General features: G+C 37.1%; 1 protein-coding gene across 4 annotated transcripts in view; it reads left to right on the top strand.

Annotated features, from left to right (window-relative positions):
• HMGCLL1 (3-hydroxymethyl-3-methylglutaryl-CoA lyase like 1) overlaps positions 1–12,891 on the top strand; it is a 193,294-nt gene extending 180,403 nt beyond the window's left edge. For all 4 annotated transcript variants that reach the window (XM_047103158.1, XM_047103159.1, XM_047103160.1 and 1 more), the window contains 2 exons: positions 8,795–8,920; positions 12,790–12,891. In XM_047103158.1, the coding sequence (XP_046959114.1) occupies positions 8,795–8,920; positions 12,790–12,891 (228 nt within the window). The remainder of the gene's footprint in view (positions 1–8,794; positions 8,921–12,789) is intronic.
• Positions 12,892–14,362: the final 1,471 nt, after the last annotated feature.

Raw genomic sequence — 14,362 nt, forward strand, 5'->3', positions numbered from 1 at the left:
GGACCTCAGAAAGACTGAGAAGCTGTCTGAAATTCGGGTGACATTTCTGATTCAGTGATGCTTCCTCTTCCCTCTTACTGCAGACTGAATTTCTCTGCTTTTCCATTGCTCATATAAAAAGTTGTTTCTCCATAGTTCATATGCTGTACATCTGACCTTTTAGAAAGGTGAATTCTATCTTTGTGTCCGTTATGAGTTCTGGGAGAGGAGACTGTGATTGACTCAATTGAGGTCCATCAACTGCACTGAATAAGGAGTCACTGAACACACAAACAGGTTCCAGGAACCCATCTTTGTGAGAAGACGGTTCTAAGAAAAGGAGGTTTAGGGAACAAACAACATAGGTAGTGAACCACTGAACCATTTCATTTATTTTAGCGTCCTCCTTATGTAGTTCTGTGTTTCCAATCGAATTGTATCAAGTTCATTTATTATCATGTGTAGTTATACTTACACCGGGTCTTGGTATTGCATGTATTGTTTTAGATACATTACTTGTCCAATTCTTTCAAAAATATTTGAGTAATAACTTATTATGTTCTAAGAGCTATGCCATATACTGAGCCTATGATGAAGTGAGATAGAGGAACGTTCTTGCCCTCATACAGTTAATATATATATCTTGCTGTTTTGACTCTCCACTGCCCCCCAAATTTGGTCCTCCTATTATCCCAAGCCCTTCTTGGTTTATGAATATTGATTACATTGACACTTAATTCTTGTCAGCATCACTGTGCTTTCATTATTTTAACTTTTTTAAAACTTAATATTTAGTTGCATATTTATACCATTAGATAGTCTTCCCACTAACATTCATTTGGAACTAGAATTTATTTACCTCCTACTAGTGAAATTCCAGAGACAAGATCCACCTCTAGAATCCAGATCCACCTCAAGAACTAATGACCTCTGTGACTTTTGGTAACCCCACAAAGAACTCAGGTGCTTAGTTCCCTTTAAATCAATTAATCACAAGGGAAATAGACTAAATTGTATTGTTGTAAAACTCTTGAATTTATAGATCCTTATGAAAAATAGTTTACAGATTCTTATGAAAAATGTATAGGTACAATTTTTATTGTTTCCAGTGTTATTTATTGATCTGTCCACTTTTCTTCCTCCCCATTATCCATCTACCTATTTGTGCACACATCAAAGAGTGTGGGAAGAGCAGGGTAGGGCTGGGTCTAAGAGAAGCTAGTATCAGGGAGCCAGAAATGACATAACTTGTTTCTGAAATCTCAGCAGATAAACTCAGTCACTGTGTTTCTGAGATTATTGATCATTTGTTTTCCTGAAAACTTCAGGGTCCATGTTGCTTTAATACATCTCTGTACCTCTGTCCATCCTCTCCTCACTCTACTTCAAAGGACAGTTTTCTCCACTAATTTCTAGCTCAACTCCATGTTTCTGCCTTTATCCCAAATTCATCCACATCTCCTAAGGGTTTTGCTCTGTGAATTTTCTCTTCTATGTATGGCATCATTCTTTTTTTTTTTAAAGTTTATTTATTTAATTTGAGAGAGAGTGCAAGTGGCAGAGGGACAGAGAGAGATGGGGGTGGGGTTGGGGGTGGGAGAGAGGATCCCAGTGCAGAGCCCAACACTGGGCTCAAACCCACGAACTGTGAGATCATGACCTAAGCCTAAGTCAGACACTCAACCCACTGAGCCATCCAGGCGCCCCTGGTATCATTCTTTTTTTTTTTTTTAATTTTTTTTTCAACGTTTATTTATTTTTGGGACAGAGAGAGACAGAGCATGAACGGGGGAGGGGCAGAGAGAGAGGGAGACACAGAATCGGAAACAGGCTCCAGGCTCTGAGCCATCAGCCCAGAGCCTGACGCGGGGCTCGAACTCACGGACTGCAAGATCGTGACCTGGCTGAAGTCGGACACTTAACCGACTGCGCCACCCAGGCGCCCCTCATTCTTTACTTCATTTAATTTGTCCCTTAAGGCTTCCAAGTTATAGGTCTCAGATATTCCCCTTATCTCTCCATTCACATACCCTCAATTATGCCCTAATTTTCTTTAAGACCACATGCCCTCTGTCTCTATATTCTTGACCTATCCTTGTTAAAGCCAACATTTGCAGAGTGTTATGTGCCAAACTATGTGGTAAGCACTTCCCATGGAAGATCTCACAAAATAGTAAACAAGCCATCATTTAGTACTATTATATTCATTTTACAGTTGGTGGGACAGAGAAGTAAAATTATCAACATCATGCAGTTAACAAGTGGCAGACAGGTTCAAATACAGGTGTCCCTAAACTGGTTTTTTAAGTACTAGGCTGTATGCTCTCCATTTGTTTTTCAAGTAATTGCTAGCTCTCCCTGTCCTGTCTATGCTGCAATCCATTTCAAAATTTGTCAGTTTCATATCCAGTAGTTTTTCTAGGCTCTTATTTTCCTTAAATAGAAAGCCTTCTCCTTCTGTGAAGCCTTCATTACTGTGGTGTAAGTATTTAGAGAAAATTTTCCCACTCTGGCTTGTGACATTGGACCTCCTCCTGAACTCCTTGTCTCTTTCAGTAACTCATCTTCCTTCATCCACCTCCAAAAAGTATTAACTGAATACTGTGATCTGAATCTCTGATGTTCTTGTCAAGTTTCTTCAGAGAACTCAAAGTGGAGTAAATCAAAGTGAATTCTTTTCCTTATTTTAATTGCTCTAAAAGATAACTGCCTAAAGCAAAAAGAGTAGCAACATGTTATGGGTATGTAAATGTATTAGGGGATTATAAAAGTAAAGGTGAGGAAACTACAGCACAAAGGGTGGTTGGATGGAATGGACAATCTACTGTCTTAAGGTCTTTCATTATATGTGGCATGGATATTTGAAGGTACTTATTAAACATTTCTATTGTAAACCATAGGGTAACTACTAAACAATTTAAAGAGGTAGATTACTGATCATTTATTTTCCTGAAAACGTCGAGGTCTGTGTTGCTTTAACACATCTCTGTACCTGTGTCCATCCTCTCCTCACTCTACTTCAAAGGACATTTTTCTGTCCTTTTCTACAGGTTATTGGAGAAGTGCAGTATAGTAGCACTGTCCACTCAAGAACAGGCAAAAGTAGATGATGCCAAGAGAAATCGTCTCAAGAGATAATAAAATCATTAAGAAATGCTCCATTAACAAAAGAAAAGATAGAATAGAAACTAGCTGCAAAATGGTAGATTTTAACCTATCTCATCAGCTGGTGTATAAGCTCTAATTGGCTGTGCCAATATTACTGCACACCTCAAAATGAATAGTGACTCAAACATATGGAGGTCTGTTCCTCACTGAATGTGTTTTTTCAGTGGGTATCTAATGATTTCATAATAAATAGTCCATCTTATCTAATGTGTTAACTACTTCCCAATTATCAGACATTTAACTTATGGCCTTCTTTCTCCTGTTACAAATCATGCTACAAAGAATATCTACTCGAACATAAATCTATATTAACATTTCTGGCTATTTTCTTGGTCTAGCTTCATAGGGGAAAAAAAAAACCTTTGGACAGCAATCATTTAATTTCTCAAATCTCTCGTTACTAAATTGTGTACAGACTTTTTAGAAAGTTGAAGAAAGCGTCATAAGAAATGGGAAGGCTTTTGATTTGTCAGTGTTTTCTTCCTAATTCACACTTCACCTCCTGAAGTTATTACAAGGATTAAATGGAAAGTGTTTAGTCATCTGCCCTGCATATAGTCAGGGCTCTCATTAAACGTTAACAATTAACATTGGGCAGTAGCACACAGCTACTGCAAAAGCAAGAAATAGTGTTTGACTTCTTGGAGGCTCAGTTCCCTCATCAGTAAAATGGGCCTGGGTTACCACCCATTTCACACTAACTTTGTGTGACTTTATCATATGTAAAGCATATGACACAGTATCTGTGACGAAATAAACATTCAATACATTTTCACTAATAGTATTTATTATTTTGTCTTACCGCAGTTGAGAATTTCCTTGTTATCTCTTTTTCCATTTCCTTACCCCCTCCTATGTACACAGTCCCATTTCTATCTCCATTTGAAATATACTAAATGAAGGTAAGAATATAATCTATCTCATTATGTATAGTAAGGCAAAAAAAAAAAATGAAGTATGTCAGAAAATCTGTTCAAAGATAAAGGATATTATATGAAAGTATTAATAACCAATCACCAATGGCTTAGTTATCCCCCAACAGCAATTTATATGCCTATTGTCATTTACATACCAATTTTTGTATATATGTCACTTAATTAAAACACTGGACTTTATTCATGTATGCTAAGTGTTCATTATCTGTGATTTATGTAATATGTTATATTCACAGTGCACATGAATGGCATAGAGTGCTATTTCTCAGGTGGTATCATAACTCAATATATACTAATTGTTTAGAGTACTGGTTGAGAAGTATCTCAAGGCAAGATCTAGGCTTATTTGAAAGAATGTCATGGTCCATAAGTGCTATCTGGTCTGACCCCTGGAAGACAAGTAGCCCCTCATGCATGGAAAATTGCAATCCTGTGTTAGAGGGGATACTAGCTATGAGGAATGGCTAAGGAGACAAATATTAGAAACATGAGTATATTTTTAATAGGTATCCTACATGAATATTTGCCTTTTCCCTGAGTAATTTAAGTTACTCAATGTGTAACTTACACTATCGGAAATTACCTTATTTTTAAATTAAATCTAACATAACGGTTATTTTTAAAGAGAAAGTTGATCTCAGGGGGTAAAGAAATTAAATGCTATTTCAAACCTTAAGGAATATGCAGAATTTTGGTATGTTAAGATTTTAGTATCCTCAATACCTAAAATTTTAGATTCCATTAGATATTTTGAAATCATGAACATATAGGACATTGTAAATTTTGCAAAATGATTTGACACCTCTTAAGGTATTCTTCAGTTTTGTTTGGGAAGTAAGTTCTTACAGCAAGCACCAAGAAAAAGTCACGATGTACTTTTTGTTAGAATATCAGCATGGTTTGGGCATCTAAGCAGTACACAAGATTACTACTCCATAGAGCTCACCTAAGATTGTAGCACAGAGTGATATGCTCATGGTAGATCTATAATTTACCATTTTCCAGAAAAAGTGGGTCCTAATATTTCATTCATTTTTCTCAGCCCTTAAGTCCAAGCGTGTAACTGCAGAGCTCAAGCAGACAGAGCACATGTAACTGAACTCAACAAGTTTATCATTTCCTGGTCACTGGATTAATAGCTTTAAGCATAGGCTTGGAGAAATGTGGGAGCCAAGCACACCTCCACCCTTTGAGTTCTGAGTTTTATTTTAGGGAGAATTAGTTCTCTTACCCTAGAGAAAATGACCTCTAGTTTGATAACTTCTCAGTGACAAAATATATAGTAATTTTAATTTCTAATGCTAAACCCCATGAGCTACAGGATTTTGTATGTATTCCAAGTTCCTGGCACATAGAATGCACTTCATAAATATGTTCTATTCAAAGGAAGACTAATAAAACATACACTGAATATATTGAACCACAGTTTGTAAGTTTCCTCTCTTAAAGAGAAAATATTTATTTGTATAATACAAAGTGATTCATTTACATGTTTGCCATTTTGGGGGGCTGGAACCCAGTAGGGTTGTAAATGCTTAACTTTAACTTGGTGGATTTTGAAGCTGCATTGCCACCTTGTGGCTACTCATCTAAAGATAACCTTTTCTCCAAAACAAAAAGCAAATACTTTGTTTTGCGATCTATGGTACAAGAAAACCTCTTGTGCACACACCCGGGAACACACATGTGTATACACACACACACACACACACACACACACACACACACACCTCAAAGAACCAGAAAGTAGTGGTTTCTGTTTGGAGACCTGGGAAGGGGGTTTCTAAGAATGATCTTTTAATGCAAAGAATCTCTTTATGACAAAATCATCTAAGAGCCTATCTATTATTTTCAAATACATGATAGTAATATAGTAAAAGTAGTGACATTTACTATAATATCATGATTTCAATAATTAAGTACAAAAACATCCTTCTATTTACCATCAAGAATCAAATATTTTTCTTCCTACTGGGTCAAGAACTTGTTTACATGATAATATGTATCATTTCTAATGGAATAGGGAAGTAAAGAAAACATACATAGTAAAACCAAATTTTCTTAGTTGACTAAGACTAGAAGTTTCCAAAGCAGCTTGTTTAAAAATCTTAGTATATGGTCAACATTATCCATTAAGAGTTATTTCTAGGGAACAGAACTGCACATTTAATAGAGATCAGAATGTAGGAGATACTGCATAAAAAAATACTTTTAAAATAGTACTGTGATTTTTTATTTTGGAGAGACAATTTAAAAGGCACTGATATTTTAATGTTCTCCTTCGCAGGTAATGTATACTTTAATAATCTCTTCAACTTTGTTTTAAAGTCACATATTGCGTAGGATTGATTCAATTAATTTGGGAATAGAGCTTACTAACAGAAAATCCATGTCTACAGCTATTCTGATGCTAGGAAAGAGGTAAAGGCAATTTTCCAGGTAAACTTTCACTCAGATCATGTCTGTATTCAATGATTTTGTATGCAGAGTAACCCTGCAGTTTCACATGCTAGAAAGATCAGTTAATTGCAAAATAATGATTTTAATCAAGAAAACGAATCTTAGATTCATTTATGTTCATTCTCATTCTACTACAGACTATGGTTTACAGAGCTTTTTTTTTCTTTATATATAATTAACATTCATTGTGGAGAAACTGGAAAACAAAGACAAACAGAATAAATTTACCTGTAATCACACCACCCAGTGATGACCACTGTTAAATGTTTTGGTCTATCATCCAATTTTTTTTTTTAAACTTGTAGGCCTTGGTAGATATCCTCTTAACTCTTAAGAGGATATCTAGAAGAGTGATTCAAAAAGCACAGTCCCCTCCCCTTGGTATGACAAAGGGACCCAGGAGCTAAAAACCAAATCTCAAGCAACTTGAGCCACAAATATAGAAAGTAATATTGTACACCAAACTGAAAAAAATACCATGAGTCCCTACTGAAAAAAAATAATGTTTGAATAGATAGAGGAGAATATACAAATCCCCCAAATGGGAGAATTTCAAATAATTTCTGTAGATACTCTCTACCTCTTAAGTGCGAGCTGCACATAATGACTTTCCTCCAAAGAGCATAATCTAGAAAGTGGGGAGTGGGGACTTCCTGGTGCAGAAGAACCCTGACAAATGCAACCTCAGCCAGGTGATCAAGGTGCATATGAGTCATAAAACATGTTGATCATATGTACCCTTGATACGATGTATTGAGAAGGGCATTTTACTTCTGTTGTCTTTCTTGAAATATTTCAGAATTTTAGTCTAACCATTAAAAAAAAAAAAAAACATCAGACAAACCCAAATGAAAGGACAGAAAAGGCCATTAAGTTCAAAACTAAGGAAATCTAAAGAACGAATGGACTTTAATAACATACCAATATTTGTTCATCAGCTGTGACAAATTTACCCTAATAGTGTAAGATAATGTAATAACACAGGAAATTAGGTGCATAATATATGGGAATGCTCTGTTCTTCACAAGTTTTCTGAAGATCTAAAACCATTCTAAAACAAAAAGTTTATCAGAAAGATAAAGAAAAGCAAAAGGAAGTGTGATCCCCAGAGTAGCAGCAAGAGCAGCATCAGGGATCTTGTGAAACATTCAGATTATCAAGCCAGCTGGCCACCCAAGAGCTCTGATTTCAGGTGCTTCTCATTTTAGCTAAGACCATGTTACTTTTTCTTCAATTCCCAGGTGATGAAGAATCAGATTAGGCCTCTTGGTAGCATGTGATTATCCACTTGTCACATTTTATAGAAGCATACATGCCTCCCTGTCTTCTCAGTCTTCTCCGATCCCGATCTCCAACACCCCTTTCAGACCCCGCTGTGATCATGTCTTCCAAACCACCTCCAGCACATACACCTTCTAGCTTTCCTGTCCCTACCTGCATAACCTGTGCCAATGTGCATGTTTCCAGAGACCATAATCCCAGTGTTGAATTCTCTGGAGACAGAGGTGACCTTGGGCAAATTCTGTAATCCTGCTGTACTTGAGTTTCTTCATCTGTGATTCGAGGATAGAAGAATATCTTCCTTATGAGGTTTTTTTGTGAAGGTTAGCAGTTAATACTCCTAAGATGTTAGGAGTAACATCTAGCACTTAATGAGGACCCAATAACTGTGAGATGGAACTAGCATTGGCAGTGGATGGCTTGCCTTACAAGTGTCTCTTCAGTTCTCCCAAAGCAGCAGGTTTGGGTATGCAAAATAGTGGCTCAATAAAGATCAAGTGAATTGAATAGGTGAATTGAGTCCATTAAAATACTACTTCAAATACAGTGACCCTACCACTAAGACCAGTCTTCTAAGGCACACTGACTTTGAGCTGGGATGTTGGAAATATTTTGTGTTTATATAATACTACTAGGATAGAGCTAGAGAATTGGTTGGAGAATATCTATGACCTGAGAGTGAATTCATCTTACTTCAAGCTTCACCCCCTATGAATAACACCATTTTAATTTTTATCTAAGATTATTCTCCTTCCTGAGATCCTTAGAATTTCCATTAGCCTAACAGACAAGATTAGATAGAAAAGAAATCAGCACCCCAGGGACTGTTCTAGCAGCAGGTGAGTAAGTGAGTATGTTTGCATAATGGGTTTAGATTTCGCTTATTTGCTCTTTGGAACAGGTTAAATAGAAATTCAACAATTTGCGTGCCATAAATAGACAAGCCCTGAGTGTTCTGGTTTGTTTTCCAGATGGGAATTAATGTGGTGGACTCTGCAGTATCAGGATTAGGTGGTTGTCCGTATGCAAAAGGTGCCTCTGGGAATGTAGCCACTGAGGATTTGATATATATGCTTAATGGCTTGGGGCTCAACACAGTAAGTAATTTAACATATTTTAATATTCATGCATGCCTTGCAGATACAAAGGGGAATGTGTCTCAGATTTGGGAAGAAATTTTGAGGTCAAAGTTTTACTACACTTTTGCTATCTGCTAAAATGCACAGTGGGAAAACACAATAAAAACTTTTTAGGGGGCTTTATAAAGTAAGTTATTGCTATAGCCCCATCACCAATAATGCTACCATGTCACACTTTTATGGTGCTTCATGACCTCCAAAGTACTTTTTCATGTATCATCTGATTTGATTTCACACACTGTGAGTCAGAGCCTGTGTCTTTGCTGTTAGGATTGTTATTTTTGCCGTTTTGTTTTGGATGGATGTTTTCCTAGGAGGAAATGGAGATCTTGATTTTCTTGCACTGACAACTAGGGCTTCTGGAAAAGGGCCCAGGGCACTATTGAAATGGTCAGGAAAAAGGAGAGCTTAACAGTACTTACGGCATGAGACACTAGTCTCTTTAAAAAAGAATAGTCTCTTTAAAAAAAAGTACCTGGAAAGTCACATCCTCTACAATATTCACCTAAATTACTGATTAGTTTTGCCGCATGCTTTTTTTTTAACTTTATTTATTTTTGAAAGACAGAGAGACGGAGACACGGAATCTGAAGCAGGCTCTAGGCTCTGAGCTGTCAGCACAGAACCCGACGCGGGGCTAGAACTCACAAGTGGTGAGACCATGACCTGAGCTGAAGTCGGACACTTAACTGACTGAGCCACCCACCCAGGCATCCCACCACATGCTTGTTAACATTACTTGAAAGCATCATCTGGATTACAAAATGCAATGTTGCTCCTCTCTCTCATCTTTTCTCTCTCCTCACACTACTTACATTCAAGGTCCTGCAGCACCATGTGCCACCACCACTTGGTTGGCCTTACTCCCCATACTCAATTTCACCTGAAGAGTGAAGTGCTACCATCTTCAAAAACTCTTCTAGTGTCTCTCTGCTTGATCCCCAGGTCCATACTGTTGGGTTCCTCACATTTGGGTTTCCATGCCAACTTGTGTGCTACTACCTCTGAACCTACCCTGAGGTTGTATAATGTATAATGTGTCTAGCTCCCCCTGCAGCTAGTGAATGATTATTACATCTGTTCCCTTTACACAGAGATGCTCCAGTGACATTTACTGGGTGATAGGTAATATCACCTGGGACTTAACACCAAAAGCCTGTCTTCCCTGGTTAGGAGAAACTCTTTCATTTACAAAATTCCCTAATCATTTCCAGTAAAAATGTATGGCCATGACTTAGATGACCAACTTGAACTTAGCTGATGCTTTCATGCTTATTATGTACCAGGTCATGTTCTAGACCTTGGGGGCTGAAATGCAAATAAGCCATAGCTTCATTCAGAAGAATTCACAATTTAAGGAGAGGATTGTTACACTGGGTAGGAGTTGCAATTCAACCAGCTACCCAGCTAATAAGCCAAGCTTCTCTGTAGAATTCCCGTGTCACATGGCTCCCATGTCCAATCAATTACCAAGAGCCACGTGTAAGTTACTTTGGTTGTTTGTTCCTTAATACCCTTACTATGTCAGCACAATCCCTTATCTCTTTTCTGGGTATTCATCGTCTACACTGGTGTGCAGGCTTCTGACTTGCCTTTAAATCCATCTTCATGCTGCCATCAGAGGATTTCATCCAAAATACAAATGTGAATATGCTTGGTTTCTTCTCGAGCACCCAAAGTGGGTTCTCATTTACTGAAAAGCAAAGCTGTGTTCTGTCACCTCATAGCGCCTAGTCATAACTTTTCAAGTCATCTCTGCCTATCATCCTACATTTATAGTATCCATTTTTTCAGGTACTTTGTACTGTTCTTCTGCCTGCAGTGCCCCATTGGTCCTCCTTCTCAAAGACTTATACTCCCCAGGTAACACTGAAGTCAGGATTTACCCTTCCTGACACACTTTCCTGACACATTCCTCACTACTTTCTTATCCTCAGTGGGTTGACTAACCCACCCTCTGCCCTCGTAATCAGCTGGGCATTACTCTGTCAGTGTCTTTAATTATAATACAGGGTCCCCCCCCCCTCCCCTCAACAGGGCTCCATATTGCCTGCTTTACTGTAAACAACCTGAGGACAGAAACTTTATTCTCCATGAGGTTCTTGAAACCCCAGAACATATCATAGTACATGAGACCTATTTAAGCATCTGACAAATGACTCAATATTAAACATGCAATGTTATTTCATAATGGTCTCTGTTAAGTAAAATGAGAGAGAAAGGTCAAAATGAAATTTTTGGGTAAAATGTCAGCAAATTCCAGAACATACTTGTTATCAATGGAATTCTTGGGGAGCAAAGAAGACTGGTTATCTTTCTATTATTCCTTCCTGGGTGTAATTCAAAAATGAAAGACACATGTAGCTAATTATTCACAAAACTTAAATAGGACTGGATTTAGGATATCAAGTAAGATGTGCCTAACATGTTCCACCTAAAGCCATTCTCAGGATGCAACCAATAAACTCAGACCAAAGCAAGTGTTGGTACCCTAGAACAACTTTATAGCAAAATGAAAATGAAAATCATTTATAAGTGTCACTTTACAAAACATTTCTCTTGATCATTCCCCAAAAACAAAGAAGTAAACTACAAAGGAAACATTGCTCTACAAGTTTCTAGAGAGAAATCAGTTGTATTAAAATGATGATCTCCTTATGAGTCTTGGTATGAGAAGGCCCTGTGAATATTTATATTTGTCTATTTTAAGAAAATGATGGACTTGTACATAAATATTAAGAATTACTTAATAGTGGGGTGCCTGGGTGGCTCAGTCAGTTGAGCATCCGACTTTGGCTCAAGTCATGATCTCACAGTCCATGAGTTCGAGCCCCATGTCAGGCTGTGTGCTTGAGCCTGCTTCGGATTCTGTGTCTCCCTCTCTCTCTGCCCCTCCCCTGCTCATGCTCTGTCTCTGTCTCAAAAATAAATAAAAACAATTTAAAAAATTAAAAAAAAAAGAATTACTTAATAGCACGAAAGCCTGAGTCTGTTCGATTTTAAGTCCATACAGTTTCTAGTCCATGTTAAGGGAGGACTTGAGAGTTTATGAAATGCTACCTGAGGGCAACCTCTGGGTAATCTACCTAATTCTCTGTCTCCCTTAGTGACAGTAGAAGTGCTGGGTGGAGACCTTGATAGGGACCTTTTGTTACACCAAGCCCAAGAGATAAGGGGTATGCCCCAAACTTGGCCTTCATACCCAACTGTCTATCTGTCATTCGTGGATTTATCTAAGCCTTTGTTGATCCTGTTTATGCTTTCAGCCAGTACAACCTCACAAACAAGTTCCAGATGTGTACTAAATACTACTTCATTTTATTTGACCTACAACTACTTCCTTCGAAATCACACTGATAGTGTTTCTGAATATGGTTAAAATCATGCATTCACTTTTCTTCTATCTCCTATAGGTTGATCAAGTTTGTTTCTTTACATAGTAAAAAGATTTTCTTTCTTAAGTCCTTATCTATGAACTCCTCCAAACCATTCTAATTTTAATTGCCCTTCACTGGTATTTTGTACATTGTTTCTAGTTTTGTTACTGTCCTTCCTAGAGTTTAGGTACAACCTTGAATTACTCTGAGGTCTTTCAGGTATGGCTAGCCTATGATTTTATAGAAAGGGCAGATTCAAGATATGCTTTATTAAAACATAAGAAACTAAAATGCTGACTGCAGAATTCATGGAGACAAATGTTGCCTTCAAATCAACAATGAACATTTTGTTTAATAATTTTCAAATTGTGAATTAACTACTAATAAACGGAAATCTGTTTTGTCTTCTTTCTCCCTAATCCAACTGGTCTCCCTTCTTTTCCTTATCAGGGTGTCAATATTTACAAAGTGATGGAAGCTGGTGACTTTATTTGCAAAGCTGTGAATAAAACCACAAACTCTAAAGTAGCACAAGCCTCCTTCAATGCTTGACTTGAATAAATTTGTGACTTAAGGCTGAGAAGATCCATTTCATCTACAGATACTCTTCTGAAAATCATTACTATCAAGTTGTTCTGAAATGTGAAGTAATAGACAAGAGTGGGGGAAAAAGATATAATTTTAAAGTATATTACTGGACAAATTATGAAATCAGTGGAAAGTAATATCCAGTCATCGGTAAATTGGAAGCTGAAGTAAAACACTACAATTTGTAGATATGCTTTTGAACTTGGAGAAAAGTCTACTCTTTTGCTCCAATAGAAATAACTTTTTAATTTAGTAGATGTGAAAATTAACTTCAGGTTTCCCTAAGTATCAAATACTGTGTTAATACTTAATCAAGCTGGCTTAGCACAGTATACATATTGTCAGTGGTTTATGAGCTTCTGCGTAGTGTGCAAAGTGTGTGGCCTCAGTCCTATGCGTTATGCCTCTGGATCTCAACTTTCCATTTGCCAAGTCAGTTAAATTATGAACCAAGCGCCAAATCTCCATCTGACCGTACATAATTTTTAGCAATAGAACTTTTATATTTCAAGTATGGCTAACATCTGTTAACTATTTCAGCGACTTTATCTTGTTCCAAGAGGCTGTGGTCAATGGCAAGATGCCATATGCTGGAAACATTACGACCTCCCATGTTTGTGATATGCATCCAGTTTACCATACGTTCTCTTTCATCAAGTTTAGTAAAAACAAGCATGGTGTTACTCAACTATTGAAAAATATAAGGTTCAACTGTCATCTCAGTGTCTCAGCTGCAGTGATAAGAACAGATTGATACATAGAGTATAATCCACTTTGGTAATTTTCAGGTCACATTCAAATTGCCCGAGGAAATGTCACTATGATCCTAAGAATAGTAAGGCAGTTTTTAATTCATGAAACAAAATAAAACAAAACTGTTTTCATTGATTCCAGGTACTTTGATTAAATGTGATCACTTTTGGTTGACTTTATGGTAATTTTTAATGTTGAAATGGCTGAAATTTTATCTTTTGCAATAGAAAACATTGCCAGGAATAGCAAAAGTTAATATGTCAAAGTGGAGAGGAGGAGCAGAAAGACTATGTTAAGAAAAAGCATTTCTGTAACCTATGCAAATCATATGGGGACAGAATTATTAAATGTGGGTCTGAATCATCAGTTCTGTTTATGTAGTCTTCTCCAGCAATACTTGGTGATCTTATCTTTGAATAAATTTTAATATCTTTAAATATGAAAGTGAGCACTGTGGACTTTCTATAAATATTCATCACAACTATTGAAATACAAAATTTAAAAAAATACGAGAACTATTGATTACAACTAACTTAACTTTGAAGATATTCGTAATAAAAGTCTCAAGGGAAACATCTTGGTAATTGACAAAACCAAACTAAATTCCCAAGAAGAAGCCAGCTTATCAGGTTGAGATGGGTATTAGAGCAGGAGCCTGTCATCTAGAGTGCTCTTTGCATTT

Source organism: Lynx rufus, unplaced genomic scaffold (genome assembly GCF_022079265.1).
Source record: "Lynx rufus isolate CCGP_SWC_20201006 ecotype Redwood Valley unplaced genomic scaffold, mLynRuf1.p SCAF_6, whole genome shotgun sequence".
NCBI lineage: Eukaryota > Metazoa > Chordata > Mammalia > Carnivora > Felidae > Lynx > Lynx rufus.